General features: G+C 37.9%; 1 protein-coding gene across 2 annotated transcripts; it reads right to left on the bottom strand.

Annotated features, from left to right (window-relative positions):
- Nucleotides 1-329: 329 nt before the first annotated feature.
- Nucleotides 330-27,736, bottom strand: LOC123912734 (ABC transporter G family member 1-like). 2 transcript variants are annotated; one of them, XM_045963292.1, is made up of 9 exons: nt 27,436-27,721; nt 6,289-6,446; nt 3,567-3,646; nt 2,814-3,284; nt 2,458-2,544; nt 2,202-2,324; nt 1,893-2,090; nt 1,698-1,784; nt 330-1,212 (listed from the first exon to the last, which is right to left on the bottom strand). In XM_045963292.1, exons 1-9 carry the CDS (start codon nt 27,570-27,572, stop codon nt 511-513), a joined length of 2,043 nt encoding a protein of 680 aa, XP_045819248.1. In that variant the 5' UTR covers nt 27,573-27,721; the 3' UTR covers nt 330-510. The 2 variants fall into 2 exon arrangements, with proteins under 2 accessions (XP_045819248.1, XP_045819247.1); XM_045963291.1 differs by lacking the exons at nt 330-1,212; nt 1,698-1,784; nt 1,893-2,090; ... (3 more) ...; nt 3,567-3,646; nt 6,289-6,446 and adding exons at nt 21,571-22,475; nt 22,788-22,874; nt 22,966-23,163; ... (2 more) ...; nt 23,811-24,281; nt 24,362-24,441 and having other exon boundaries at nt 27,278-27,736.
- Between the last annotated feature and the right edge of the window lie 86 nt (nt 27,737-27,822).

Raw genomic sequence — 27,822 nt, forward strand, 5'->3', positions numbered from 1 at the left:
TTTAACCAAATATATCAACTTTCTTTGACTCATTTTTGCTTATATTTTAGGACGGAGGAGTAATAATTGGTTTGAGACATGGACATACGTGAAGGATTTAAAACATTTATTGTTGGGTCACGAGGGGCAGCTGAAGTATCATCCATCGGTTCTGATATCATTGTTAGGTCATGAGAGGGTCTGAGAATCATCACATTGGATTTTGAACGACTACGTGAGTTTGACACCACATCTTAACCCAAAACGTTAAGACATTAGTTTCATGGGTCCTCTCACTTATAAAGTGTTCAACATCCACTTTTCTTTCCAATGTAAGACTCAACTAACACTTGAAATACCAACTTTTATTATGTCCAACCATAAAAATGTGAAGTTGACACTATTTACCATTTCTTACGCATAGTACTAAAGTACAATAACCAGTAGTTAGAACAATGAGTTTATATATTACACTTACATACCCATAGGTTGATATTTCATTACTTCTTACACCTACCAAACTACAATCAACTATATGACTTCTTGATACGAAGGAGTGGCATTAGGATTTTCCACGACATGTATTGTTGTTTTGGGAGACACAAACGTGCAAGATAATAATGATCCAACAATAGGCTTCATTTTCTCTGTAATCTTGATGATCATAAGAAACAAAACACGATACAAAACAATCATTCCTAGCAAAATTGCAAGATCAACCCATTTTGAGTAACTCATGTTACTTTGCCAAGTATCTCTCAAAATCACTTCACCAGTAATGTAACTATTTGTGCCTTGTGGTCCATTTTTATTAGGAAATTTTAGTCCTTCATACTCATTCTTGAATAATCCTTCAAACACATATGTATGAAATGCAACATAGTGTAATGGATATCTCCAAAATATCTTAGGAAGATCATGTGGCAATTTGAAGAATCCACCAATTAAAATCATGATTCCTTGAATTCCAGCACCAGTTATGATTCCCATTAGATAGTTAGGAACAATGCTTGCAACTATCATCATAAGACTTTCCACTAACATTAGACTAGAAAATAGAACACTAGCAAAGTATAAAAAGTGTTCATATCCTTTTTGAAGACCAGAGAGGTAATAGGTTATAACTGCAGGAATTATTGTAACCAATAAAACAAATGGAATTGATGAAAATGTGTTCCCAATCACATATGCAATCACACCATAATGCCCATTTTGTCTTTCTCTTTGAAATACCTAGAAAACAAATTGTTGAATTCAAATTAGAAAAAAAGGTGTTCCAGTTATCTTGTCAATCAAGATAAAATAGGCGCAAGTGATTTATTCTAATACTTAAAAATTTAAATAAGGGGCCAAAATTCTAGACAGGAGAACATAATCCTTCATTAATTCTATATCGCGGCTTAGACTTAGAGAATAAATTAGAGAGGAATTTTGTATTTTTATCGGATTTAGATTGTTTGTTGTCACCAATCTCGTGCATTCACACAATCAACGTATTGAGATTCGTTAGATCAAGATCAGATTCAGATAGTCCGGATTTCATTATAAATTTTAATTTATTAACAATTCTAAATATAAAATATTGAAATCTGGAATGTCTGATATTGATCCAACAATTACGCTGATGTGCTTACGGCATAAATGTGTGGAGTGTGGGATTATCGACTCTATACAACCAAATTCATTTTCCGCCTCTCTAGAACAGGTTTTGGAGCTACCTTCATATCTTCCACAAAGGAAGGGAATCCACCAATGCTCATGAAAGTTAAGAATCCAGAAACAAATGAAAGAAGTGAACCTCGATCCTGAAATAAATGAAAACCAAAATGAACAATTACACAATAATATATCTAAACTTAATAAAGCCGTATTCATAAGTTCTAGCAAGTTATTATTCACTCTTAGTATCATACCTTAATTGAGCCATAACTTGTACCCAAATCATAGTAAACAGTGCCTAAACTTATAGCCAATGCAACATATATTCCCAGACGTAACCAGTAATAGCCGAGATCACGAAACATGTTCACCGATGACCGTTCGGTAAGAACTAAACATTGATTGAGAAACCCTGCATGCCCTTTCTTCTTATGATCCACTGAGCTTGTGTCCTTGCAAATACACATTGAAAATTTAATTAAGGAAAATGCTAAACGGTGTCCCAAGTGTTTAATCTTAATGTTGGACTAATTAACTATGATCTAGTAAGCCACAATGTGTACCTTTTTAGATAATACTGCTACTTCATTATGAACATCTTGATTTCTTTCAGATGATTTATATGAACTCACAAGGACACAAATTGCTTCTTCTGTGGTCATTGTTCCGGTCTGCGCCTCAATATCCTAAATTGGTTTCAGTATGTATTTTCAAATGATATTTTTAACTATTTTGTATAAGAATGTTGCATTGAGCAGGAATATGAAATCATGAAAAGAAAAAAAAAACACAAATGTGTTTGATTAACAAATTAATTACCTGATCAAAATCCTTGTTTATAGCTTTAAGTAAATGATCAGATGGATTTTGGAGAGGAGGACAAGGAAATCCATTCAAAGCAAAAAACTACATGAAACAAAAGTAAAATCAATCATAAATAATGTAAACTAAATTTCTGTCTGGTTTCATCACCAATCGTTAGGTGGTCCAGTGGTGATTGACGCTAGACTTGGTAGGAGGATTACGGTTCGATCCCCCGTAATGCGATCAGGAGGGGGCTGCAACCACTTGATCCCCGAACCAGATTAGGCTGTCCAGTAGACCGAATACTGATGGTAATCAAAAACAAAAATAAAAATTCTTGTTTCGTCCCTGATGAGTTCCGTAGTCCTTACCTCACATGCAGCTGAGGCAGGTCCAAAGTAAACAGTTCTTCCTGAAGACAGAAGACAAAGATTATGAAAAAGTTGAAAAACTTCATTACTAGGTTGATGGATTGAAGTGATAATAGTCCTCTGAATTCCATCTCTAAGATCCAAAGTAGCAATTCTTTTCATGACATAATAAGAAGCAGCACTATCAAGTCCACTAGTTGGTTCATCAAGAAACAGAAGCCTTGGACGTGTTATGATCTCTATGCAAATGCTCACTCTTCTTTTTTGACCCCCACTTATTCCTTTTACACCCCACCCTCCAATTCTTGTGTTAATTGCATCTTGTAGACCCATTTCTTTGATTGTAAAGTCTGCTCTTTCTTTCTTCTCTTCCTTTGACATTGTGTCAGGCAATTGAAGTTGAGCTGAGTAGTATACTGCTTCTTTAACCGTTAAGGTTGTTAATAATGTATCATCTTGTGTCACATAAGCCTACATAGAATATTAATGAAAGAATTACTAATAGATAGTTCATGTACATAATCCATTTTGTTTTTGGGAGAATTAAAATTAATTAATTTTTTTTGAAGAAACTAAATTAGTCTATCCAAATTGGCATAGAGAATCGAACCTGAGACCTTAAGGAAGAACACACTCCCAAGTCCCAAGCCAATATCACTAGACCAATCAAAATGGGTTTCAAAATTAATTAATTAACTTTGTGTCGAGGTTCCATAAAACAGTCCGTTCTTGTTTAATTAATTATCTTTGTACCGAGGTTCCATAAGACAGTTCTTGTTTGTGACCATTGATTAAAATTTCTCCTGTTTGTCTTGTGTTTGAGCTCAATCTCCCTGAAAAATAAATAAATTTGTATTATCATCATCAACATTTTATTTGTTCAAAACTTCAATTTGATTATGTCTGTCCACTCTTCTAGTTCTCTCATTTCTCTTTTATTGGATAAAGAAGAACAACATTGTAAGCAAAATAACTTGAATAGATGGTAAAATTGAAAGAAAAAAAAAAAAAGTATTACACCAAAAGTTGATATTCCTTCTATATATAGATATTAAAAATATTCAATTATATAATTAAGTAAATATATAGTGACAAAATGATACATAAAATAATTTAAATAATGATGCAATATTTAAAAGGAAAAAGATACCAATTTTTATTATCACCTTAATATTTTCCTTGATCAAGGTTTAATTCTCGGTCTCTTTAAAATTGAATATAAACTTTGTATTTTTTTAAGGTCTCTGAAGATTTTGCTTTAATTAATTTTGTTTATATTAGAAATAGAATCCAAATTATGTAACATCGTCATTTCGAAACTAAATTGTTAAGAAGTCTCACATCGATTGCGAGATAATCTGAATGTATCATCACTTTATAACCGGTTTTGTAAAGATGAATTAGATTAAATATCCTATTCTAAGATAAATGGATAATTCTCAGTTGTCTCAGTATGCATATGTGCATAATGAAACACACGTATTTTTTTATTTATTTTTTCTTTTTGATGAAACACATATATGGTTCCCTATAGTCAATAGAAACATATAGTATCTGTATAAATGTCAAAGGTCAACAAGAATGTGGTTATTTTCGTTGCACTGTTCATTACGTAGTAGAATGTTACGTGTATGTCTAACTTATGTTTTTAATGGTAAGGTAAAAGGAGGATATGGTGGCTGCGATAGATGAGTTAAGAGTATTGGAGTGTTAAAGGGTTCGATTTTTATATATCATCAGCAAAAATTTAAAATACCAGTTACTAATATTGACCGTTTCATAAAAAACCTTATGTTTTTAATTTTCTGATTTGAATTGCTAATCAAGTATTGATTTTCACTTAAAAACGATTGTTCGAAACAGGGACGAATCTATGATTTGTTTTTTGGTGTGGCCAAAATTTATTACTATCAAAAGTTTTAAATGACAATGTTAAATTCAATCATGAAACATATATTCTATATTTGTCTCAAATTTTTGCTCATTTTAGAGTTTTGCACATAGATAAATATTGAAATGTTATGTTATTTTACGACTCTAAATAATTTTTTGACATTAAATATGACTTTTTAAAATGACAACAATTCAAGATAAAAGTAATGAAAATTATGAGCTATAAATCAAATATCTTGTGTTTTTTTTTTCTAGATGAATTTTTTTTAAACATATCTACGAAATATTCGTTCAAAAATACAAATTTTTTTAACAGTAGAGATCAAAATTGAGTGCATGACAATTTTTTAGGTATTAAAAATTTAATAAAAATTAAGTAAAGACTAAACTTAAAATGTCACTATTTTATAGAGACCAAAAACATATTTAACTTTTTTTTGGGTCTATAGTAGCCTAGTGAATAAGTGAAGTGTCCGGAATTCGAACCCAACTCATGCATAATATATGTGATGTCTCAACCAACTAAATATAAACTCCCGAAAACAAAACATATTTAACTCCATATATATCTATATGTATATGTATAAAATAAATTTTGAAAATTTTGGTGTGGCCATGGCCACACTAAAGCCTCTACATGGATCCGTCACCGGTTCAAAAGAACTTATGTCATGTTGAGTTTCAGATTACCATAGTCTCTTCCCAAGACACTAGGGATATTGATCAAGGGTGGATCTTTATTGGGGCGGACATGAACCACAACGCCCCTCAAATATTTTATATATGCTATATATAATATATTAACAATTAACATTATGGAATGGCAAATAAAATATGTTTGAAATATTTGAAAACAGAAAAGAAAAAAAAAGATTAAATTACACTAATAAATAATATATTGAAAAAATTAAAGATCAACCAAATAAAATATTAATACATTTAGCGGCGCAGCTTGTTGCCAATTTACTTTTCAATCATATGTAATTACTCTATATTTATTAATATATAATATTATCCTACAATTAATATAGGGTACAAATAAAAAAATTCTTCAAAACATGTATGTATGCATGCATGCATATGCGGTTTTATTTGGTTTAATTCGTTTTTGAAAGATAAATTCAAAATATGATCCAAATTTACAAATGAACATAAAAATTCGTCAAAAAAAAAACATTTCGTACTATTTTCATTTTTTCATCAGTTTACGATGTTAATTTAGATCAATTTAAATTTGAACACTCTACTGAAAAGAGAGTTAACAAATAAAAAACTGATTTGATTGTTGATAAAAAAAAAAAACTGATTTGATTTGTAGGTTTAACTGAACCAAGTAAGATCCATAAAGAAAAGAATATCAATATATGAAATTTTAAATAAAAATTTCAAAATGATCTATATATATATATATAATAGGAAAATGTTCGATAGCTTGTTTGGTTTGCATATATGCACTCTTATTACAAACTCACGATTAAAGGGCCTTTTGTCGTGAATTTCAGATAAAATTCTAATTAACTTTTGCGTCAATATAAAAAGACATTATTTTTAATCAACGTGACACAAAATTGACAGTACATACCGGCTAAAGTATCGAGTAACGTAGACTTGCCACAGCCGGAAGGACCCATTATGGCCAAGAGTTGGCCAGGCTTAGCATAACCAGTTAATCCTTGAAGAATTGATTTGCTTCCATTCTTTCCATTTGATGAAATTGTATTTACCCATATATCCTTCCATGTTAAGCATATACCATCAACTTCATCTAATGTGGTTGTAGTTTCAATGTCTAGAACACTTTGTTTGAATGATTCTGAACTACTGGCTTTAATTTCACAACTAGATGAGGGAAGAGATAGGGAAGAAGTCATTATGAGAAGTTGTAGTTAAGAAGAGATATGTGAATTTTTGAGAAAATTCATCCCACATATATAGAGCTTTTTATGCGTACTTTAGATTACGATGTAAAATTATGTGTTATATAATAATGATTATATTTTGTTGAAAAAATGTATGAAAATATTTATATTAGTAATTTTAATATTGAATTAACATGAATGATTAGTTCTAAAAATATATCATTTAGTTCATAAAAATAAAAATACCATTTAGTCTCAAATTGTGTATTATTTTAATCCATTTCATTGACCTTAACAATGTTGTGATTGTGGTACGTACTTATCATAATTTGATTAAAATAAGTCATACTTTTAGGTCATTATTATAAGTTAAAAAAAATTAATTTCAGTCCCCGTAACTTAGTTCAATTGGTAGGAATATATCGCACCATATGTGTAGGTGTCGAGGTTCAAATCCCGGATATCCCCACTTATTCACTTTTAAGGTAAAATTTCTGACCGCTAGATTATTTGAAAGAAAAAAATTCATTTCAAGATTATAAGGACAAAGTGCTTTAACACTATTCCTAGACCTATGACTGTCCACTAACCTCTAAGCATAAAGTTTGTAAGGGAGAGGTGATTAAAAAGTTGAGATTTACATTTGTCATCCTATTCGTTAATAGCTAGCGTTAAATGTTTTCCATTTTATTCTTCCGCTATTTAAGTAGCGGACGTTATAAAAATGATTATTTTTTTAAAAAAAAATTCACCTGCACATTATAATGGCATGATGTTTCGCAACCTAAGTAACGGTCGGTGGCATTTTGAAATTTGTAGGACGTGTGAGAAAATGAGTAGGGTGACAAAAATAAATCACTAAAAAGTTATTACTACAGTCTACATCGCCAACAGGTCCTGCCCAACACATGGGAGTAAATGAATTTTGCTACAAATTTACAGCAACTAAAGTTCGTAAAAATATTTTAGTATAGCAACTAAATTTTATTGTTGATCGTGCAGACCAGAAAGATGCGACTTCGCCGGCGTTTGACGGTGGTTGAGAGCGTTTGAGACCCCTGTTGGAGCGGAGGGGGGTTGTGTACCTGCAGGCACTCCGACGCTCAAGTCAGTATGTGTGTAAGGTTTTCTTAGCTATAAAAATGCGTACCTTTGCAAATGAAGTGAGATGCATATATATAGCCCCCAGCGCTGGGCTAAGGCCCTTGATGGCATTAATGGCCATCAAGTGGCTGCCGGAAAACGGCTTGGAGGCCTTGATGTGCAGTAAATGCTCATCATTCCGGTTTACGGCCGTTACAATACGCAAGGGTATTTGACCGTTAGGACGTGCTCGGATGGTATATGTGTTCGACACCTTCTGATGCTCGAGCTATAAGCTCGGCCCAGAATAGGAGCCCCCCAAGTCGTTATGCTCGTAGGCGAGGGTAATGACTTGAAGCTTTATCGATTCATCTCGATTTACCGAACGTACCAAATCCGAGTCGGGCAGCTGAATTTTCGCAGTGTCCCTGTGGTCAAAGTCAAGCTTTGGAAAGGGACAATCGTTTATTCCAAGTGGTCAATCCTAGGTTTCTGCAGCCGCCTCTCGCATTTATGGGATGTCAGGTGTGGTGACTGGTCCTTTGGGTGGCAAGCTTTGCTATAAATACTTGCTTATCCTTTGGCTTCCCATATCTTGAGTTTGAAGGCTAGCGATGGATAATAGGGATTCCAAGAAGGTTGTTGCTGATGGCTCTGAGTCTCGAAGAGGGAAAAAGAGAGCGGAAGTTCCTAAGCCTGCACCGGCTCGTTCTCAAAAGGGGAAAGAAGCTAAGGTGATGTTCCCTTCCTCGGATACTTCTGATACCTCCAGTTCCGACGAATCGGCGGATTTCATTGGGGCAGTCGAGGAGTTCCTGAGGGCTCATCAATCTCCCCACCTCTATCCTCCTGGCCCTGCCTCTGGTGAAGGAGGGTCCCAGGTTGGGAAAGAAGCTAAGATATGGCCAGAGGAGGTGCTGTGGACTGATTCGGATTCCGCGATTAGCTCAGGTTCCGAGCGCGAGGATTAGGTGCTCGGATCCATTTGTAATCCTCTTTCCTTTGTAATGGATTATCATTAATAAAATAATTCTCTTTTGATTTCCCCGAGCACGATTTATTTGCACTTATGCTTTATGTATGCTCTTAATTTAATAATATTGCGGATTTTCCGAATGATTCCGAGCGGACTTTTCGGTCGAAAACTGGACTTCTTTTTCGAGCAAGTTTTCGACTTTACGAATTCGCCGAGGAGCGTGGTGCTCTTATTCGGTTGTTGCGGTCTTCCCCGTATTTTTAGCAAAGAAATAAGGGGAGTGGATTCCGAGGATCTTGCATTTCCTTATTTGTCGCAATTTTCTCGGGATGTGGTGTCTTGGATTTCGCGAGATTTGCGCGAGCAGATGGATGTGACTTGAAAGGACGAGTCGCTTCGTTTCCTTTCGCCACGTGTAAAGACTGTTCACATAGCACTTGAGTGGCTATAGCTGAGATTTGAATCTCGAGGTCGTCTTGAACCGTTGGATTTTCGCGCCTTTTCGTTTCTCCTGAGATCACATCTGGGCCACTTGATCGTGATTGATCCGGACCGTTAGATCGATCCTGTGGTTCAGATGGAAGCGGCGCGAATTTTCCTGTACGGATGCGTTGGCCTATATATAGGAGGGAGGTTTTTCATTTGAAACTTTACAGTTTCTCACTTACTTTCTCTATCATTTTGCCTTTCCGGTCCAAGCTTTCTCTGGTGGTTTTCTACTACAAACTCCTCATTCCTATCTTCATTTGATCAACAAGTAAGTGTTTTATCCTTTTAATCTTTGAAGATTTTGTTCGGATTTTACTTTGGATTGTTGTGGGTAGTTCACGCGGTGTAGGGCTGTAGTATGTTTCCTGTGTAGTCTGGGTAGTCTCTTTGAAGGTTGTAGGTGGTGATTAGCACCCTTTTCCCCCCAAAAGAGGGGTTTTTCGCGGTTTTCCGGCGAGAAATCGCTTGTTTTCACCAACTGACGGTTGGGTTTTAACTTAGAACAGTGTCGAGCACCATATGCATTTCGTGCTCGATTGTTTACATGAATTTCGTGTTCGGAGAGATGATTTGTCACCTTTAGTTTTCGCGTAGTCTTTTTGTTTGAGATCCTCGCCCTTTCGCTTGATTTGGCGGTGGAAGGGTGGATTTGAATGTCGAATTCATTTTTCCTTCCTCTGCTTTTTCAGGTTTTCTAGATGGCTGAGGGATCTCAAGGTGACTTCACGTTCATAGATCAACAGCCTTCCTCATCAATTCGCATCCGAGCCGACGTTTCGTGGGTAGCGGATGAACCCCGAGAGACGGAGTCAGTTTATCAGGATTGCGAGAGTGACATCCCAGAGACGATGTGCACGGATATTCAGACTCCTCCTACCGAGGACTTCGAGGTGCGGATCCCCACTGCTCGCCACCGGATCTGCGGTAATTGGGCTTGGGGAACGATCCCCATGTACGAGATTGCCTTCAAGCATCTGGGAATTCGGCTGCCCTTCACAGATCTGGAGGTGTCCATCTTTCGTCATCTCCGGTTGGCTCCCTCTCAACTTCACCCGAACTCATTGGCCTTTATCAAGGCTTTTGAAAAAACTGCCGAGTATTTGGGTTTGGGCCCCACCTTGCCTTTATTTTTCTACCATTTTGGCCTTCAACGGAGCTGTCCTCGGGGGGAACGGGCGAAAGGGAAGCTCGTTAAGGGAGCCCCGGTACCGGATGCCAAGCATGGATGGGTTTCTTTGAGGCAACGGAAACGCCTCTTTGATATGTTCGACGAGTCGGTACGAGGGTTCAAGTCCGTGTTTTATGGAGTTAGGCCAATCACGACGAAAGGTTGGAACAATTTCGTTCGTAGGGGGCATCGCATTGATGAGCTTGGGCAGGAAGTTCTTGATGAGCAAGGTCTCCCTATAGAGGAGGATTTTGCTAGATTTCCGTTCTATTGGCGCAGGGATCATTATTCCATGTCGACCAAAGAATTTGTTTTTACGCTGGGAGCGTTGTCAGCTGAGGAGAGAGCTGATTATAAAAAATTATTAGAGTTTGTGGAGGGCTTGCCTCCATTCCTTCTGAGTGACTCGAATGGCGAGCCTTTGCTTGGGGAAGATGGTCGAAGATTGACCTGCCCGAAGGTGATCGCTACGAAAGAGCTGCTCGCTTGCGACACCTCGGAGGAATTGACCGTTTTTTGGAGTATGCTCGTAGCTTTCTTTATTTATTTTCTACCAACTGTTTATTGCTTTCTCTATTTGCTCGCCTTCTGTTTTGCTAACTGATGCTCTGATTTGTGTAGGTACAATGACTAGTGGATCTGCTGCTCTCCGCAAAGCTCGTGCCGCCAAGAACAAAAGGGAGGCGAGCAGTGCTGCTACAACTTCTTCTGCCCCTCAGTCTCCCACAGCTTCCAACGTGGATCGCTCGAAGAGGACTCGACTGGAGGAGGAAACCTCTTCTCGACAGGATCATGTGGTCGTGGATCTTTCTGGCCAGGATGATCCTCCTCTTCCCGGTCCCCACAAGTTGACTGCTGGGCTTCCTGCTGACGATTTTGTCCTCCCTCCACTTTACGCTCATGGCGAGCTACTGACCGGAGCTACCAAAGTGAAGATTAATCCCGCGGATGAAGCCATCCTATCGGATATGGGTCCTGAGGTTCTTCGTGCCGAGATAGCTGCCCAATCCATGGCTCTACTCAAATTGGTCGAAATGGCGACTTTTTTGAATGGTCGGGAGTGCAAGTATTTGGAGGAAAGGGATGAAGCTCGGAAGGAGTTGCCTTTGCTGCAGCGGAAGTTGGCAGAATCCGAGGCCTCCTGCATGGTGTTCAGGGAGGAGCGCAAGACCCTCTCGGCCAATCTCAAGGAAGCGGAGGATAGGCTCAAGACAGTGTCCGAGGAGAGGGATAGTGCCGTGCAGAAGGTTGATGAGCAAAAGGGTTTGATTAACGAGCTGGAAGGGAAGTTGGAGAGGCTCCAAGTCACCGGGGTTGTTGAAGATCGGGAGAAGGAGCTCGATCCTCAAGGGGAGTATGCTTCCTCCTCTCGTGCTGATCTGCTCACCAAGATCCAGGAGCTTGAGTCCAACATGGTGGCTGCTGCAGCTTTTAGTTTCAACAACGCAGTGGCTCAGCTTAGGATTCTCAACCCCGGTTTGAACGAGGAGGGTTTGGATGAGGAGAAGGAGGTGAGAGATGGAGCTATCGTCACCCCTCCCGAGGATGAGATGTAATCTTATTTTTCTTTTTTCTTGTAATTAATTTGCTTTCTTTTGGGCGCTTCGTTCGCCCTTTTGATGTATTTGACAGCTATGGCCCCTCGTGGTCTTTATATTTCAGTACTCTTATTTATCCACCTGCTCTTTTACCTTTGTCTCATCTAGATTTAGGCTTTGTATGGCGATGTTTTTAATTTCCTCCGAATGTTGAATCGATCGTTCGCATGCTCAATGCTTTTAGGTTCGCGCTTTTGATTATATTTTCGTTATGACGACCTGTATGCTTGATGCTTTTGTTTGTTTGCGCTCGACCAATCTTGAGGTTTTTGACTTGGTAATTTTCCAAACATTCTATACGCCGAACTATTCGTTTCTTCGCGCTAGTGTGTGTTTGGATGGTGGTCATCGTTGTGGTAGCTGGTACCATTAGATGCCGGGCTTAGAAGGTGCGGGGAACCATTCTAAGTGTTTGGAGATGTTAATCCAAACTAACAACGAGGAGAGGGGCTGTTGTTAAGCTTTCCTCCTCGGGGTGTGAACATCCCATCGCGAGCTGGGGTTCTACCGGGCGTGTACTAAGACGATGGTGCTCCGTGGTCTAGAGCTTTCCTCGTCAACATCATCGAGCTCAAAAACGTCTCGACTTTGTTTTATATTTTAAGATTCATGCCCGTACCTAAGCACTCCTCCGTTGTATAGGCGTGTTTCTCATGGGCGAAGACACAGCCTTCGTTGAGGGATGGTTTTGACCTTCTCTCAACTGTAGTATTGTTTGAGCTTCTCGGCATTCCAAGGTCGGGGAATTTCTTTTCCGTAAAGATCTTCCAAATAATAGGCACCGTTTTCGGTTTTGGCTCAAACATGATAAGGTCCCTCCCAATTTGCCGCGAGTTTACCTTCACGAGAATCTTTTTGGTTGCGTCGGAGTACTAGTGTCCCAACGTCAAATTCTCGCTTGATGACCTTTTTGTCGTGCCGCTTTGCTATTTTTTGTTTCAAAGTAGCTTCTCGGAGGGCTGCGCCGTCTCGGAGTTCTTCCAAGAGGTCGAGCTCCTCTCTGAGCATTTCATGGTTGTCTTCCCCTTCGAGGGGTATTTCTGTTCGGAAGGAGGATGCTCCGGTTTCTACTGGAATTACGGCCTCTGTTCCGTACGTCAGTCGGAAAGGCGTTTCTCCCGTTGTAGAATGTGGAGTGGTTCGGTAAGACCAGAGTACGCTGTGTAGTTCCTCTGTCCATTTTCCTTTTGCTTCATCCAACCTTCTTTTGAGTCCTCGTAGTATAACCCTGTTCGCAGCTTCGGCTTGTCCGTTCGTTTGAGGGTGTTCGACAGAGGTGAAATGTTGGGTTGTACCTATTTTTGCCATAAATTCTCGCACTTTCTTGTCCGTGAATTGAGTCCCGTTATCTGTAATGACAACTTGAGGGATCCCAAATCTCGCAAGTATATTGCGTTTGAAAAATCGCAACACGTTGAATGTTGTGATGTGGGCGAGAGGTTCGGCTTCGATCCACTTCGTGAAGTAGTCGACAGCTACTATTAGGTATTTATTTTGTCCTGCTGCTGTTGGAAACGGTCCTAAGAGGTCCATCCCCCACCAAGAAAACGGCCACGGGGACGATAGCGTTCTTAGCTCGTTTGGAGGGGCCAAGTGCATATCCCCGTGACGTTGGCATTTGTCACATTTTTTGACATGCTCTTTTGCGTCTGCTTGCATGGTAGGCCAATAGAATCCTGCTCGCAAGGCCTTTCTGGCCAAGGAGCGTCCACCGATGTGTTGACCGTTTATTCCTTCGTGGATCTCGCCGAGGATCGAGGCTACCTCGCTTTCCTCGACACACCTTAGCAGAGGGATGGAAAATCCTCGGCGGTACATTTTTCCATTTAGGATTACATATGCGCAGGCTCTCCTTTTTATCTTAGCCGCCTCCTTCTTATCAAGTGGGAGGTTTCCAGTGTTCAGAAATTCGAACACGGGTGTCATCCAGCTGTTGGCGTCGATCTCGCATATCAGGAATACCTCGGTGGGTTTTACTATGCTTGGTTTGGACAGCGTTTCCTGAATAAGTGATTGATTTCCGCCCTTCTTTTTCTTAGTGCTTGCGAGCTTTGATAAGATATCTGCTCTTGCATTGTGTTCGCGAGGAACGTGCTTGATTTCGGTTTGTCTGAATTTGGTTAATTTTTCTTTGATCAAGTTTAAATATTCCGTGAGTCGCTCGTCTTTTGTTTGGTATTCCCCGGTTATTTGTGATGCGACGAGCTGTGAGTCCGTGAATATTTTAATTTCCTCAGCTTCCATATCCTGAGCCAACCTTAATCCTGCCAAGAAAGCTTCGTATTCGGCTTGGTTGTTTGTGGTTGGAAAGGCGAGCTCGAGTGAAACTTCTATGAGCGCTCCTTCACCGCTTTCGAGTATGATACCCGCACCACTCCCTTGTGGATTCGAGGATCCATCTACGAAGATGGTCCATTTGTTTTTGTTCGGGGTAGATGATGTGGTCATCTCGGCTATGAAGTCTGCTAGCACTTGGGCTTTTAAAGCCTTTCTGCTTTCGAAAAAGATTTCGAATTCGGACAACTCGAGCGACCATTTTAGCATTCGTCCTGTCATATCCGGCCTCGCAAGGAGTTGCTTGATCGGTTGATCAGTTCGAACCACGATGGAGTGAGCTAAGAAATAGTGTCTTAGCTTCCTCGCGGCCATGACTACTGCTAAGGCCGTTTTTTCAATCTGTAAGTACCGGAGTTCTGGTCCTTGCAGAGCCTTACTCACGAAATAGACGGGTTTTTGCCCTTGCTCGGTTTCTCTTATGAGAACGGCGCTGATGGCCTCCGATGCTACGGCGAGATAAAGATATAAGGTTTCCCCCTCGTTGGGTCGCGTTAGGACTGGGGGTTCGGATAATGCTCGTTTTAAGTGTTGTAGCGCATCCTCGCATTCCTTTGTCCATTCGAATGCGGATTCTTTTCTAAGTAATTTGAATAAAGGTAGCGCGTGTTGAGCGGATTTTGCGACAAAACGAGATAAGGCTGTGAGCATCCCGTTTAATGATTGGATTGATTTCTTTGAGTCCGGCGTAGGGAATTCAAAGAATGCTCTGCATTTATCGGGGTTAGCTTCGATTCCTCTTTCGGTTAAGTAAAACCCGAGGAACTTCCCAGCTTTTACACCGAACGTGCATTTTTCAGGATTGAATCTCATGTTATACTTTCTCGCTTGGTCGAACACTCTTTTTAGATGGGCTGTATGATCGACTTCCTCTTCGGATTTGACGATCATATCATCCATGTAGACTTCGAGCATGTCACCGATTTCATTATTGAAGACTTTGTTCATCATCCTTTGGTATGTGGCGCCTGCGTTTTTAAGCCCGAAAGGCATTACGTTGTAATAATAATTACCGGATTCGGTCATAAACGCTGTTTTCTTTTTATCGATTTCAGCCATTTTTATTTGATTATAACCCGAGTACGCGTCCATAAACGATAGTAATTTAAATCCTGATGAATTATCTACTAATTTGTCTATGTTAGGTAAAGGGTAAGCGTCTTTAGGGCAAGCCCTATTAAGATCGGTATAGTCAACACATATGCGCCATTTTCCATTCGATTTCTTAACAAGTACAACATTGGATAGCCAGGTGGTATACCTAGCTTCCGAAATGAAATTTGCCTCGAGGAGGTCTTTTACAGCTTTTTCGGCAGCCTCCGCTTTTTCGGGAGACTGCTTCCTACGCCGCTGAACAACGGCACTAGCCCTAGGATCTAAAGTCAGCTGGTGACAAGCGACCTCAGGGTCGATACCAGGCATCTCTGCAGCGCTCCAGGCGAACAGTTCAGCATTGTCCTTAAGGCAGGCGATCAGCTGCTTTTTGACCAAGTCGGGGAGTCCAGTTCCAATCTTGATCCCTTTGAGGGGGTCTTCGCCCAAGGGCACCAGCTCGAAATCTCCGTCCGGGATGGGGCGGTAGATTTTCTTTTCAGCATCGGCGAGGTCCTTCTGTTTTTCTTCTTGATGCTCCTTTTTTGTGAGTCGAGCATCGATGTCGACGGAACCTCCAATAGTGTTTACCCCCGGATTTTTCTTTTCAGTTTTCTTGGGGGTTGCCACGGTGCTCAGATTCTTTGCCGCGGCCTCGAAGCATCTCCTCGCAGCAGCTATGTCGCCGTTGATGGTGGCGACCTGGCCGTCCGGTGTGTAGTATTTCAGCTTCAAGTGAACAGTGGACGATACAGCAAATAGCTCCGCTAAAGTAGTTCTGCCGATGATGCAGTTGTACAGCGAGGGACAGTCGACGACCATGAATTGCGTCCTCACGGATTTCATAGCCTTTTCCTCGCCGAAGGTGACGATGAGGTCCACATATCCCCAAGGCTTGGTAGTCGACCCATTGAACCCCTGAAGGTCGGGTCCTACGTAAGGGACCAAGTTTTTCTCCGACAGCTGTAAAGTTTTGAATAGCCCCGAGTACATCACGTCACACGAGCTTCCCTGATCAACGAGGATGCGGTGGACGTCGAAGTTCGCCATGCGAGCCCTCACCAACAGTGGTATCTGATAGTTTGGCGAGCCCCCAGGGACTTCTGATTTGTAGAAGGCCAGCGGGTCGGAGTCTCCCTCGGGTTTGGTGACGGTGATGGGAGTTACCGAGCACACGTTCTCCAGCTCATCAAACTTTCTTTTCACCGATCCGAGAGTGATTTTGTTCAGCCCTCCACCTGTTATCACCAGTGCTTTTGGGAAATTTTCCCATGAGCCGTTCAGGTGGGCGTTGAAATGCCTTAGGAGCGCTCCCTCGTCTGACCCCGGGGATGGGAGTGGAATTTCAGGTGCTGAGATGGCAAGCGCCTGAGGGACGATGCCTCTGCTTTCCTGCTCGGGAACATCAATGGCCATTGCGACCTCTTGAGGCTCCCGCCTTTGTTGTTGTTGTTGTTGTTGTGCTTGTTCGTCGTTCTGAACATATCTTCGGGCATAACCCTTTTGTATCAGAATCTCGATGGCATCTTTTAAGTGGACACAGTCCTCAGTGACGTGTCCATGGCTTTTATGATAGCGACAAAATTTCGTCCTATCAGTATTTGCCTTCATGGGCTGCTGTCTCGGGAAGTGGATCCCAGCCTTTTTGAAGTCCGCAGCGGAGACTTCGGCGAAAATGCGATCTCTTGACGCATTCAGTGGAGTATATGTTGTGAATTTTCCTCGAGGAGGTTTGGAATCTTTTATCCTTTCCTCCCTTTGCTTTTCGTTACCTCTTCGCGAGGTCCCAGCTTCGTCCTTTTCATGGTTCCTGGTTTTTTCTTGACTTTTCGGCCTTCTTATATCTTTGGCCCTTTGTTTCTCCTCGTAGGTAATGTACTTCTTCGCTTTTTCGAAGAATGCATCTAGCGTTTTCGGCTCTTCGATACCGACGGCTTTAGCAAAGTCGCTGTCTGGATGTAATCCCCTGTCGAGGAGATACAGCTTCATGCTCTCATCGACCTTCACTTCAACGGCTGCCTTGTTGAACCGTTCGAGGTAGGCCCTTAGAGGCTCGTTCTCGCCTTGGATGATGGCCTCGAGGGTTGCTTCAGTTTTTGGGTGACGCCTCGAGGAAGTGAAGTGAGCCCGGAAGCGGGCGCACAGGTCCGACCAAGAGTCTATGGATCCTGGCGCCAAGCTCTTGTACCAAGCCATAGCGCCTTTCCTCAGAGTTGTGGGAAAGAGCTTACACTTGATAGAGCCTCGTACATTTCTGTACTCGAGGAGAGCTTCAAGATTTTCGATGTGCTCGTCAGGGTCTGTCGAGCCATCGTAGGTCTCCATTGCCGGTGGTTTTTCGAGTCCGACCGGTAGGGGGAGTTCTCGGATCCTTCGGGAGAGGGGGCCTTGGTGATTGTCCCTTTCTTCCGGGGATCGGTTCCTTTGGCGGCGAGGAGGATTGTCCCTTCTAGGGGAATGTCTCCTCGGTGGGGTGGAGTTTCGAGATATTGCCTCGTTTCTCCTTGGGCTCGACCTCCTTTCGCTTCTGTGGCGAGGTGGTGAGCGTGACCTGGAGTAGGTTCTGCTCCTCACAGGTGTGGGTGAACGGCGAGCTGGGCGAGCTTGCGCCGTGACCCTTGACTCAGCAATTGTGTCGATGCGACGGCTTTGTTGCTCGAGCCTTTGATTCTGCTGCTCGTATCGCTGGTTCTGCTGCAGCAGTAGGTCCGATTGGCGGTTGATTGCATTGACCAACGCAGCCATCATTTCTTGCATTGGAACGCCCGGAGGGATAGCCACTGCCGGAGTCGCCTGTGGCGGGGTAGCCACAGGGATCTGCGGTTCTTCTGGGTTGTAGGGCTCGTAATGCGCGTCTTGCCCTCCCTGGCCATCTTCCGTTACGGAGGCGAACTGGCCGTCCAGCGGGTGGTACGGTGCGTAGTCCATCGGTTGAACGTTGTTCTCCGCCACGTGCTCCGGGATTTGGTGGTTGTTAACGCCAGCCATTGGTCGTGAAAGGGTGTTTTAAGGAAGTTTTTTAGTTTTTGGTTTGAATAAACAGGGAAACTACTTTCCCACAGACGGCGCCACTGATCGTGCAGACCAGAAAGATGCGACTTCGCCGGCGTTTGACGGTGGTTGAGAGCGTTTGAGACCCCTGTTGGAGCGGAGGGGGGTTGTGTACCTGCAGGCACTCCGACGCTCAAGTCAGTATGTGTGTAAGGTTTTCTTAGCTATAAAAATGCGTACCTTTGCAAATGAAGTGAGATGCATATATATAGCCCCCAGCGCTGGGCTAAGGCCCTTGATGGCATTAATGGCCATCAAGTGGCTGCCGGAAAACGGCTTGGAGGCCTTGATGTGCAGTAAATGCTCATCATTCCGGTTTACGGCCGTTACAATACGCAAGGGTATTTGACCGTTAGGACGTGCTCGGATGGTATATGTGTTCGACACCTTCTGATGCTCGAGCTATAAGCTCGGCCCAGAACAATTGTAAATGTTATTTTGGATACGTTTTAAAATACAAAATTATTTGTTACATTAATATAATGAATTTTGTTCCATATTTTCTTAGTTGATGATAATGAAGTAAATGAATTTTTGTAGAGAGAAAAATAATTCTAATAATATTCTATTAGTAGAACATTAGTTTTTTTTTTATTGCAAAAAAAGATTTACCTTGTAGAACATTAGTTTTGAGAATAGTAATTTTTAAAATATTATTGGAGGTCTGAGGCGATTACCTTGTTCCAACTAAATTATTTTCTTAAAATAATTTGTTGTTTTGATCTATCACCTACATTTTTCATTTATATGAATTTGTCGAGCTCATTTAAGAAATAACATAAAAAAAGTTTGTCCACACCAACATTTTTCATTTATTGATCGTCATATTGAGTTCTCCTTTGAGATAAAAAATATAGGCACATCGATAACAACATATTTTTGGTTTAGTGGTAAGAGGTTTGAATAGCATGTTAGAGGTCCTAAATTCGATGTTCAACAAAAATAATTATGTTAAATGATGTTTTCCGCGGGATAAAATAAATTTATAAGATTATTGAGTGAATTAATAAGATGTTGTGATGATTAATAAGATATTGTGTAGTAATGCATATCTTAAAGGATTTACTGTTTTGAATTTTTTCCACATGATTGATTAAGAGCTACTCGCTCTATCATAATATAAGGAAAAAAAAATATTTACACATTAAGAAAAATAAAATATGATAATTTTAAGAATGAATTTTTATGTTTTTGTTGAAATAAGTTTCATAGGAAGAGTATTTGATATATAGTTCAAATATTTACTTTGGAGAGTGTGGGGTGTATTGAGGTAATGGGGTGGTTGAGAGTGAAGTCTTTGTGTTATAACAATTTTCACATAGTGTTTATTCTCTGGTTGTCGGTTTAGACAACGACTGTGGTTTTTTCTCCGGTTTGGAGTTTCCACGTTATATTCTTGTGTTGTTGATTGCATTCTTTTATTTTCTCTATGCCTATTTTTTCCAACAACTGGTATCGGAGCTCTTGGTTTGATTCAGGAGGAGGAAGTTCCGCTGTGAAGTTTAGGCTAGAGAAAACTGATGGAAGAATCACGTTTGACTTGTGGAAAATCAAGTAAAGGATGTGTTGATGCAATCAGGGTTACCCTAAACTTAAAGTGTTTACAAGTGCTACTGACTGGTGTATTGAAACAAGAAACTTAGGGTCTCTTTTCTAAGCAATGTGAAACTTCTCAAATATAATTTTCTTGACTTTCTTTTCCTTCATTAGTAATGTGGGACTTACATTACAATAAACCCGAATACTCAAAATTATAACATAAACCTTCTCCAAATGAGGTATGCTTTTATTTTTATTTTTCTTCATATTGATCGGAGACTCTTCTTCTAAAGGTGAAAAGTGAAGAGATTAGATCTACAACTATGATATAAATCCAATCATCGTACACTAACACGTGATATAAATCACAACTCCCACGTATTCAATTCAAACACATTCTCACACTGTTTATTCAATTGAGACAAACTGAAACACAAATTAATCCATTCACGTGTACGTTATTTTCTTTTATTTTTCTTTAGGGTTTAGGTAGAGTATACGCATATAATGTGACAAAAAAAAAAGAGTATACGTATATAAAATTTGAACAGTAATCTTGACCAAAAAAATATAATAAAAAATTCTGAACAATGCTATTCTATTTTAAATAATTTTTTATAGTATATTATCTTTTTGTTAAAATTTATATAGATAACACCAATTTTATTTATTTTAATATTTGATTTTTGAAGATTAATTTAAACTATTATTTTAATGTAAAGATAAAATAACTCAAATTTATCTAATACAATATTTATAATTTGTACTATGTTATAACAGTATGAATTATTGTAAACAATAAAAAAATAGCATTGCTATACATAGCGAAAAATGCTTTCGAAGAATTCATAAAGCCACAGAAAGCAAAAAATAAAATTGACTTTGTTGACACTAGCAAGTCTGACATGGAGAGGATCCAAGTTCCTATTTATTGTTAAGTTATAAAGGAGATAGTTAGTTGATGAATCATCATCGGATCTGATATCATTGTTAGGTTATAAGGGAGTCCGAAAATTATTACATTAGGCCTTGAACATATTGCATACGTGAGTTGGACACCACATCTTGAAAAATTTTCATCCCACCCACCCACTTTCTCGCCTACCCACCAAACTTCCGAATTTGCCCCTGCTATGTTGACTTCGAAAACTACGAACCGAACTTTTAATAGTTCGGAAAACGTTTTCCGCTCGCTATTTTTTCGGAAAACGTTTTCCAAATTACTGTGATATATACCAGAACGTTACTCTTTTCTCTCATTCACCTATACACTCAATCTAAAACTCTCCTCCAATGGGAATGAATTCTCTCAAGTGTAATTTACACTTGAGAGAATAAAGTGTGGTTTGTTACCATTGATCAAGAGAGAGAAACATATAAAAATTTAGAGAAAGTGAATTTAGATGGTGTTAGATTACACTTTATTCTCTCAAGTGTAAATTACACTTGAGAGAATCCAATCCCTCCTCCAATAAATATAGTTTTTGCTTGGTTTGTGTTTTCAAAGTCAACACAGCAGGGGCAAATTCGGAAGTTTGGGGGGTAGGCGAGAAAGTGGGTGAGTGAGATGAGAAATTTTCCCACATCTTAACTCAACCTTAAGGTTTGAGGTTCATCAGTCCACTTACTTATAAAGTGTTCAACATCCAATTTTTTATCAAATCTAAAACTCAAATCACGTTTAAAATTCCAACATTTATTATGTCCAACCATAAAATTATGAAGTTGACACTATTTACCATTTCTTATGCATAGTACCAAAGTACAATAACTAGTAGTAAGAACAATCAACACTAGAGTTCATATCTTACACTTGCACACCTATAAAATGTGAAGTTGATATTTCATTACTTCTTACACCTACCAAACTACAATCAACTATATGACTTCTTGATACGAAGGAGTGGCATTAGGATTTTCCACGACATGTATTGTTGTTTTGGGAGACACAAACGTGCAAGATAATAATGATCCAACAATAGGCTTCACTTTCTCTGTAATCTTGATGATCATAAGAAACAAAACACGATACAAAACAATCATTCCTAGCAAAATTGCAAGATCAACCCATTTTGAGTAACTCATGTTACTTTGCCAAATATCTCTCAAAATCACTTCACCAGTAAGGTAACTATTTGTGCCTTGTGGTCCATTTTTATTAGGAAATTTTAGTCCTTCATACTCATTCTTGAATAATCCTTCAAACACATATGTATGAAATGCAACATAGTGTAATGGATATCTCCAAAATATCTTAGGAAGATCATGTGGCAATTTGAAGAATCCACCAATTAAAATCATGATTCCTTGAATTCCAGCACCAGTTATGATTCCCATTAGATAGTTAGGAACAATGCTTGCAACTATCATCATAAGACTTTCCACTAACATTAGACTAGAAAATAGAACACTAGCAAAGTATAAAAAGTGTTCATATCCTTTTTGAAGACCAGAGAGGTAATAGGTTATAACTGCAGGAATTATTGTAACCAATAAAACAAATGGAATTGATGAAAATGTGTTCCCAATCACATATGCAATCACACCATAATGCCCATTTTGTCTTTCTCTTTGAAATACCTAATAAACAAATTGTTGAATTCAAATTAGGAAAAAAAAAAATCTAGTTATCTTGTCAATCAAGATAAAATAGGCGCAAGTGATTTATTCTAATACTTAAAAATTTAAATAAGTGATCAAAATTATAGACAGGAGAACAAAAGCCTTCTATAATTATATCGCCACTTAGAGAATAAATTAGAGAAGAATTTTGTATTTTTTATCGGATTTAGATTGTCTGTTGTCAGCAATCTCGTGAATTCACACAATCAACGTATTGAGATTCATTAGATCAAGATCAGATTTCAGATAGTCCAAATTTCAGATAGTTACCTTCATGTCTTCCACAAACGAAGGGAATCCGCCAATGCTCATGAAAGTTAAGAATCCAGAGACGAATGAAAGAAGTGAACCTCGATCCTGAAATAAATTAAAACCAAGATGCACAATTACACAATCTATAATATTGCTAAACGTAATAGAGCCATATTAATAGGTTCTAGCATGTTACCTTAATTGAGTCATAACTTGTACCCAAATCATAGTAAACAGTGCCTAAACTTATAGCCAATGCAATATATATTCCTAAACGTAACCAGTAATAGCCTAGATCACGAAACATGTTCACTGATGACCTTTTAGTAAGAACTAAGCATTGATTGAGGAACCCTGCATGCCCTTTCTTCTTATGATCCATTGAGCTTGTGTCCTTGCAAATACACATTAAAATTTAATTAATTATGTTTAATCTTAATGTTGGACTAATTAACTATGATCTAGTAAGTCACAATGTGTACCTTTTTAGATAATACTGCTACTTCATTATGAACATCTTGATTTCTTTCGGATGATTTATATGAACTCACAAGGACACAAATTGCTTCTTCTGCGGTCATTGTTCCGGTCTGTGCCTCAATATCCTAAAATTGGTTTCAATATGTATTTTCAGATACTTTTTACTATTTTGTATAAGAATGTTGCAATGAATAAAGAATGAAATCATGATGAAAAAAAAAAAGACAAACGTGTTATTAATGATTGATTAAAAAATTAATTACCTGGTCAAAATCCTTGTTTATAGTTTTAAGTAAATGATCAGATGGATTTTGGAGAGGAGGACAAGGAAAGCCATTTGAAGCAAAAAACTACATTGAAACAAAAGCAAAATCAATCATAAGTAATGAAAACTAAATTTCTGTCTTGTTTCGTCACCAATCGTCAGAGGATCCAGTTGTAATCAACGTTAGACTTGGAAGGGATGACCATGATCCAATAGGCCGGATACTGATGGTGATCGAAAACAAAAATAAAAATAGAAATTCTTGTTTCGTCCCTGATGAGTTTCATAGTCCTTACCTCACATGCAGCCGAGGCAGGTCCAAAGTAAACCGTTCTACCTGAAGATAGAAGACAAAGATTATGAAAAAGTTGAAAAACTTCAGTACTAGGTTGATGGATTGAAGTGATAATAGTTCTCTCAATGCCATCTTTATGATCCAAAGTAGCAATTCTTTTCATGACATAATAAGAAGCAGCACTATCAAGTCCACTAGTTGGTTCATCAAGAAACAGAAGTCTAGGACGTGTTATGATCTCAATGCAAATGCTCACTCTTCTTTTTTGACCTCCACTTATTCCTTTTACACCCCACCCTCCAATTCTTGTGTTAATTGCATCTTGTAGACCCATTTCTTTGATTGTAAAATCAGCTCTTTCTTTCTTCTCTTCTTTAGACATTGTATTAGGTAATTGAAGTTGAGCTGAATAGTACACTGCTTCTCTGACGGTTAAAGTTGTCAATAATGTATCATCTTGTGTGACATAGGCCTACATAGAATATTAATGAAAGAATTAATAGTTGAGCATAATCCCTTTTTTTTAGAGTTAAAAATTAATTAACTTCTTACCGAAGTTCCATAAGATAGTTCTTGTTTGTGACCATTGATCAAAATTTCCCCTGTTTGTCTTGTGTTTGAGCTCAATCTCCCTAAAAAATATATAAATTTGTATCGATATATTATCTATGAAGCATGGACACCGACATTCATACTTGACATGACACAAACATTAACACGTTGATATTGTTAATGTAAAAAACACAGGACACCGATATATATATACATATATGAGCAATTTATTTTATCCATCTATTTTAGCGTCGAAATGTCTGCCGATTCTAACTTGCGCGTCTGAGTTTCTGCAGTAAAGCCCCCTTCTTCATCATTAGCATCAACAAAGTCATTTATGATTTTCAATAATAATAATAATAATAATAATAATAATATAATATAATATAATACTCCCTCCGTTCTTTTAGTGTCGTTTTAGAATAGTAACACCAAATTAAGAAAGTGAATTTTTTCACCTTATCTTCCTATTTTACCCTTATTTTAATATTCCTATTTTTTTGCACACACTTTCACTTTCCAATAAATTTAATATATTATGTAAAAAAAAACAAAAATTTAATACGTTAAGTACGAAAATAAATTAAAAAAAATTGAATTTTTCAAATATATAGCATTAATTATTTTTATTAAAAAATATAAAAGTATTTGATAAAGAATATAATTGACAAATCGTACTCTAAAAATACAAAATCGATAGTTATTTTAAAACGCTAAATATGACAAAAAAAATGACACTTTAAAAAACGGAGGGAGTATAAGGTAAACACTGCATTATTTTAGACTTGCAAGTTTATATAAAATTAGATATTGTGTGAGTATAATTGTTTTTTTTGTATAATATAATAATTAAAATTAATCAAGATATTGAGTTCAAATCGTTAATGAGTTTCACCAAAAGAACAAATTATTTGGAAGAATTCGAGTTCTATTCCTAGGTAGAACAATTTATTGGTCAAACTTTACCTACCTCATGGTCGAACTCTGGATTACTAAGTTTCCTTCTCCTAAAAATCAGATGGTTAACACCAAAAAAACAAATCGATTATAATTATTAACTAAAGTTAATATTTTGAAGGATAATATTTTTTGTAACAATTTTTTTTTGAAATTTTGCATCCCTGATCCAAGATCCTGGCTCCGCCACGGATCAAACACTGATCTAAAGAATCTTGAATCATTTGTTTCCTTTTAAATTTTGTTTTTAATTTTTTATCTTCTTGACTTAAAAGGAACGCTTTTGTACCAAAAAAAATTAAAAATAAATAAATAAAGGAACGCTTTAGAATAAAAGTGAAACAATTGCCAAGTTATTTAAAATAATATTTTTTTTTGTTGAGAAAATAGACTCTTTTTTTTTTTGACGTGCCTCCTCATTTTCTTGTTTTTTTTTGGTCAAGTAGAAAAAAAAAACTTGACAGTTTAAAAAAAATTGGTCAATATGGACAAAAAACTAAACGAAAAATTTTATAGGAGACAAAAATATTCCTAAATCCTAATATAATATGTGCTGGGATGTGACCAAAGAATTACTCACTTTTTTTTTTTATTAAAGAGAATTACTCACTTGTTTTTGTTTTTTTTTTTAAACAAGAATTACTCACTTGTATGTTTGTGAAGGGATTATTTTGTTTGTGTTAACGCTCCTAAATCAAGGGAAAGAGTAAATAATCTGAAATTTGGTCGGAAAAAAATATCAATAATTGTTATTAGGAAAATGCTAAACAGTGCCCCCGGGGCACTGGTTAAGCATCTTAAAATAGAAATTCTGTCTCGAAATGCGTGCATTCAATGCCTCAAAAGTACAAAAAGTTGTTTTTTCAATATAAATTTTATTTTTCATTTCCTTTTTAGGTATGCTTAACAAGTGCCCCGGGGGCACTGTTTAGCATGACCCTTGTTATTATTACAATAAAATTTATGTACACAAATAAAACATGAAAGAAAATCTTGAGTGTTAATTTTTAATCAATAATAACAATTATATATTTTACTTTTTTAAACTTTTCTTCTATAAGAATAAGAACTAAGAAGAATAAAATTTTATTAAAAAAAGAGTAAAAAATCCAAAATTTTATGTTTGTCTTCGCTGCACATGTGGAAGGCCGAGGCCAGATACGAGGTTTACTCTATTTCTATTTTTGTCGGATTTTATTTTATTTTTTACTAAAGTGTCGGCTTGGAATAACGCTAATTTTTGGTATTTAATTTATTATTAATAGCACATTTCCTTTTCAATTTTTATATGTATATGTATGGAAACTTTTGTGATAAAAAACATACTACATATCTCCTTATCTTTAAGGAAATTTTTATTGAGTGAGATTTGTTTGGACCATGTTTTTTTGGAGACGTTTAAGAAAATAAAGACCATTTGTTGAGATCCCACCATACTGTGCTCTGTGTCTTTCTTTATCTCTGAGATTGAGTGCTTTCATTAGTTTGCAACCGCATGTAGTTAATGAGATCAAAATTATTTGATTGAGATCGGACGATTTAAATTTAAAGGTCAAAATATTTATATTTTAAAAAATTAAAAGTGCATTTAAATATGAATGGTCTGATGCACCAACTTCAACTTAATCGATTGCTTAATCTATTTTTCTCGCAAGAGTTTGATATTTTAAATAAAAATATAAAATATCTTTTTGGATTGAAAACGGTTTGAAATTTTCAGTTCATACATTATAATCCATAGGTTTGACACTACTAGCAAAATGAATAATAGCATATTTGGTTACATGTTTTTCACAACAAACTACGTAAAAACCTTTTAGCCGCGATTTTCAGAAGCGGCAAATCCTATAGCTTTCGAGTCAACGTGAAACGACGTTAAATTTTTAATCAACCTGACGTAAAATCAAACAGACGCTAAATATAAACTTAGTTTTTAATCAACATGATGAAAAGACATACCGGCTAAAGTATCGAGTAACGTAGACTTGCCACAGCCGGAAGGACCCATTATGGCCAAGAGTTGGCCAGGTTTAGCATAACCAGTTAATCCTTGAAGAATTGATTTGCTGCCATTCTTTCCATTTGATGAAATTGTATTTACCCATATATCCTTCCATGTTAAGCATATACCATTAGACGAAACTTCATCTAATGTGGTTGTAGTTTCAATGTCTAGAACACTTCGTTGGAGTGATTTTTCTGAACTACTGATTTTAATTTCACAACTAGATGGGAGAGATAGGGAAGAAGCCATTAAGAGTGGTTGTAGTTTAGAGCAGAGAGATATGTGAATTCGTGAGAAAATTCATCACACATATATAGAGCTTTTAATGTTTTAATGCTTGCATATGTTTCACATTTTTTTCATTTATATGGATGTACTTCACTCTCTTTGATAAATGATCGGTGTCAACCGTCAAAATAACTAAGTTAGGAAGGATATTATTATATGAGTAATGTTAAGTAGTGATCACATAGTCTCGTTTGACTCAGTTGATAGAACA

Source organism: Trifolium pratense, linkage group LG3 (assembly GCF_020283565.1).
Source record: "Trifolium pratense cultivar HEN17-A07 linkage group LG3, ARS_RC_1.1, whole genome shotgun sequence".
NCBI lineage: Eukaryota > Viridiplantae > Streptophyta > Magnoliopsida > Fabales > Fabaceae > Trifolium > Trifolium pratense.

Excerpts from the sequence above, each read along its gene's own strand:
- LOC123912734 (XM_045963292.1), bottom strand. The coding sequence starts at position 27,572 with ATGGCTTCTTCCCTATCTCTCCCATCTAGTTGTGAAATTAAAATCAGT. Across the intron at positions 3,285-3,566 it reads AACTGTCTTATGGAACCTCG|GCTTATGTGACACAAGATGA; the intron begins GTACAAAGATAA and ends TATTCTATGTAG. Across the intron at positions 2,091-2,201 it reads TAGCAGTATTATCTAAAAAG|GACACAAGCTCAGTGGATCA; the intron begins GTACACATTGTG and ends TGTATTTGCAAG.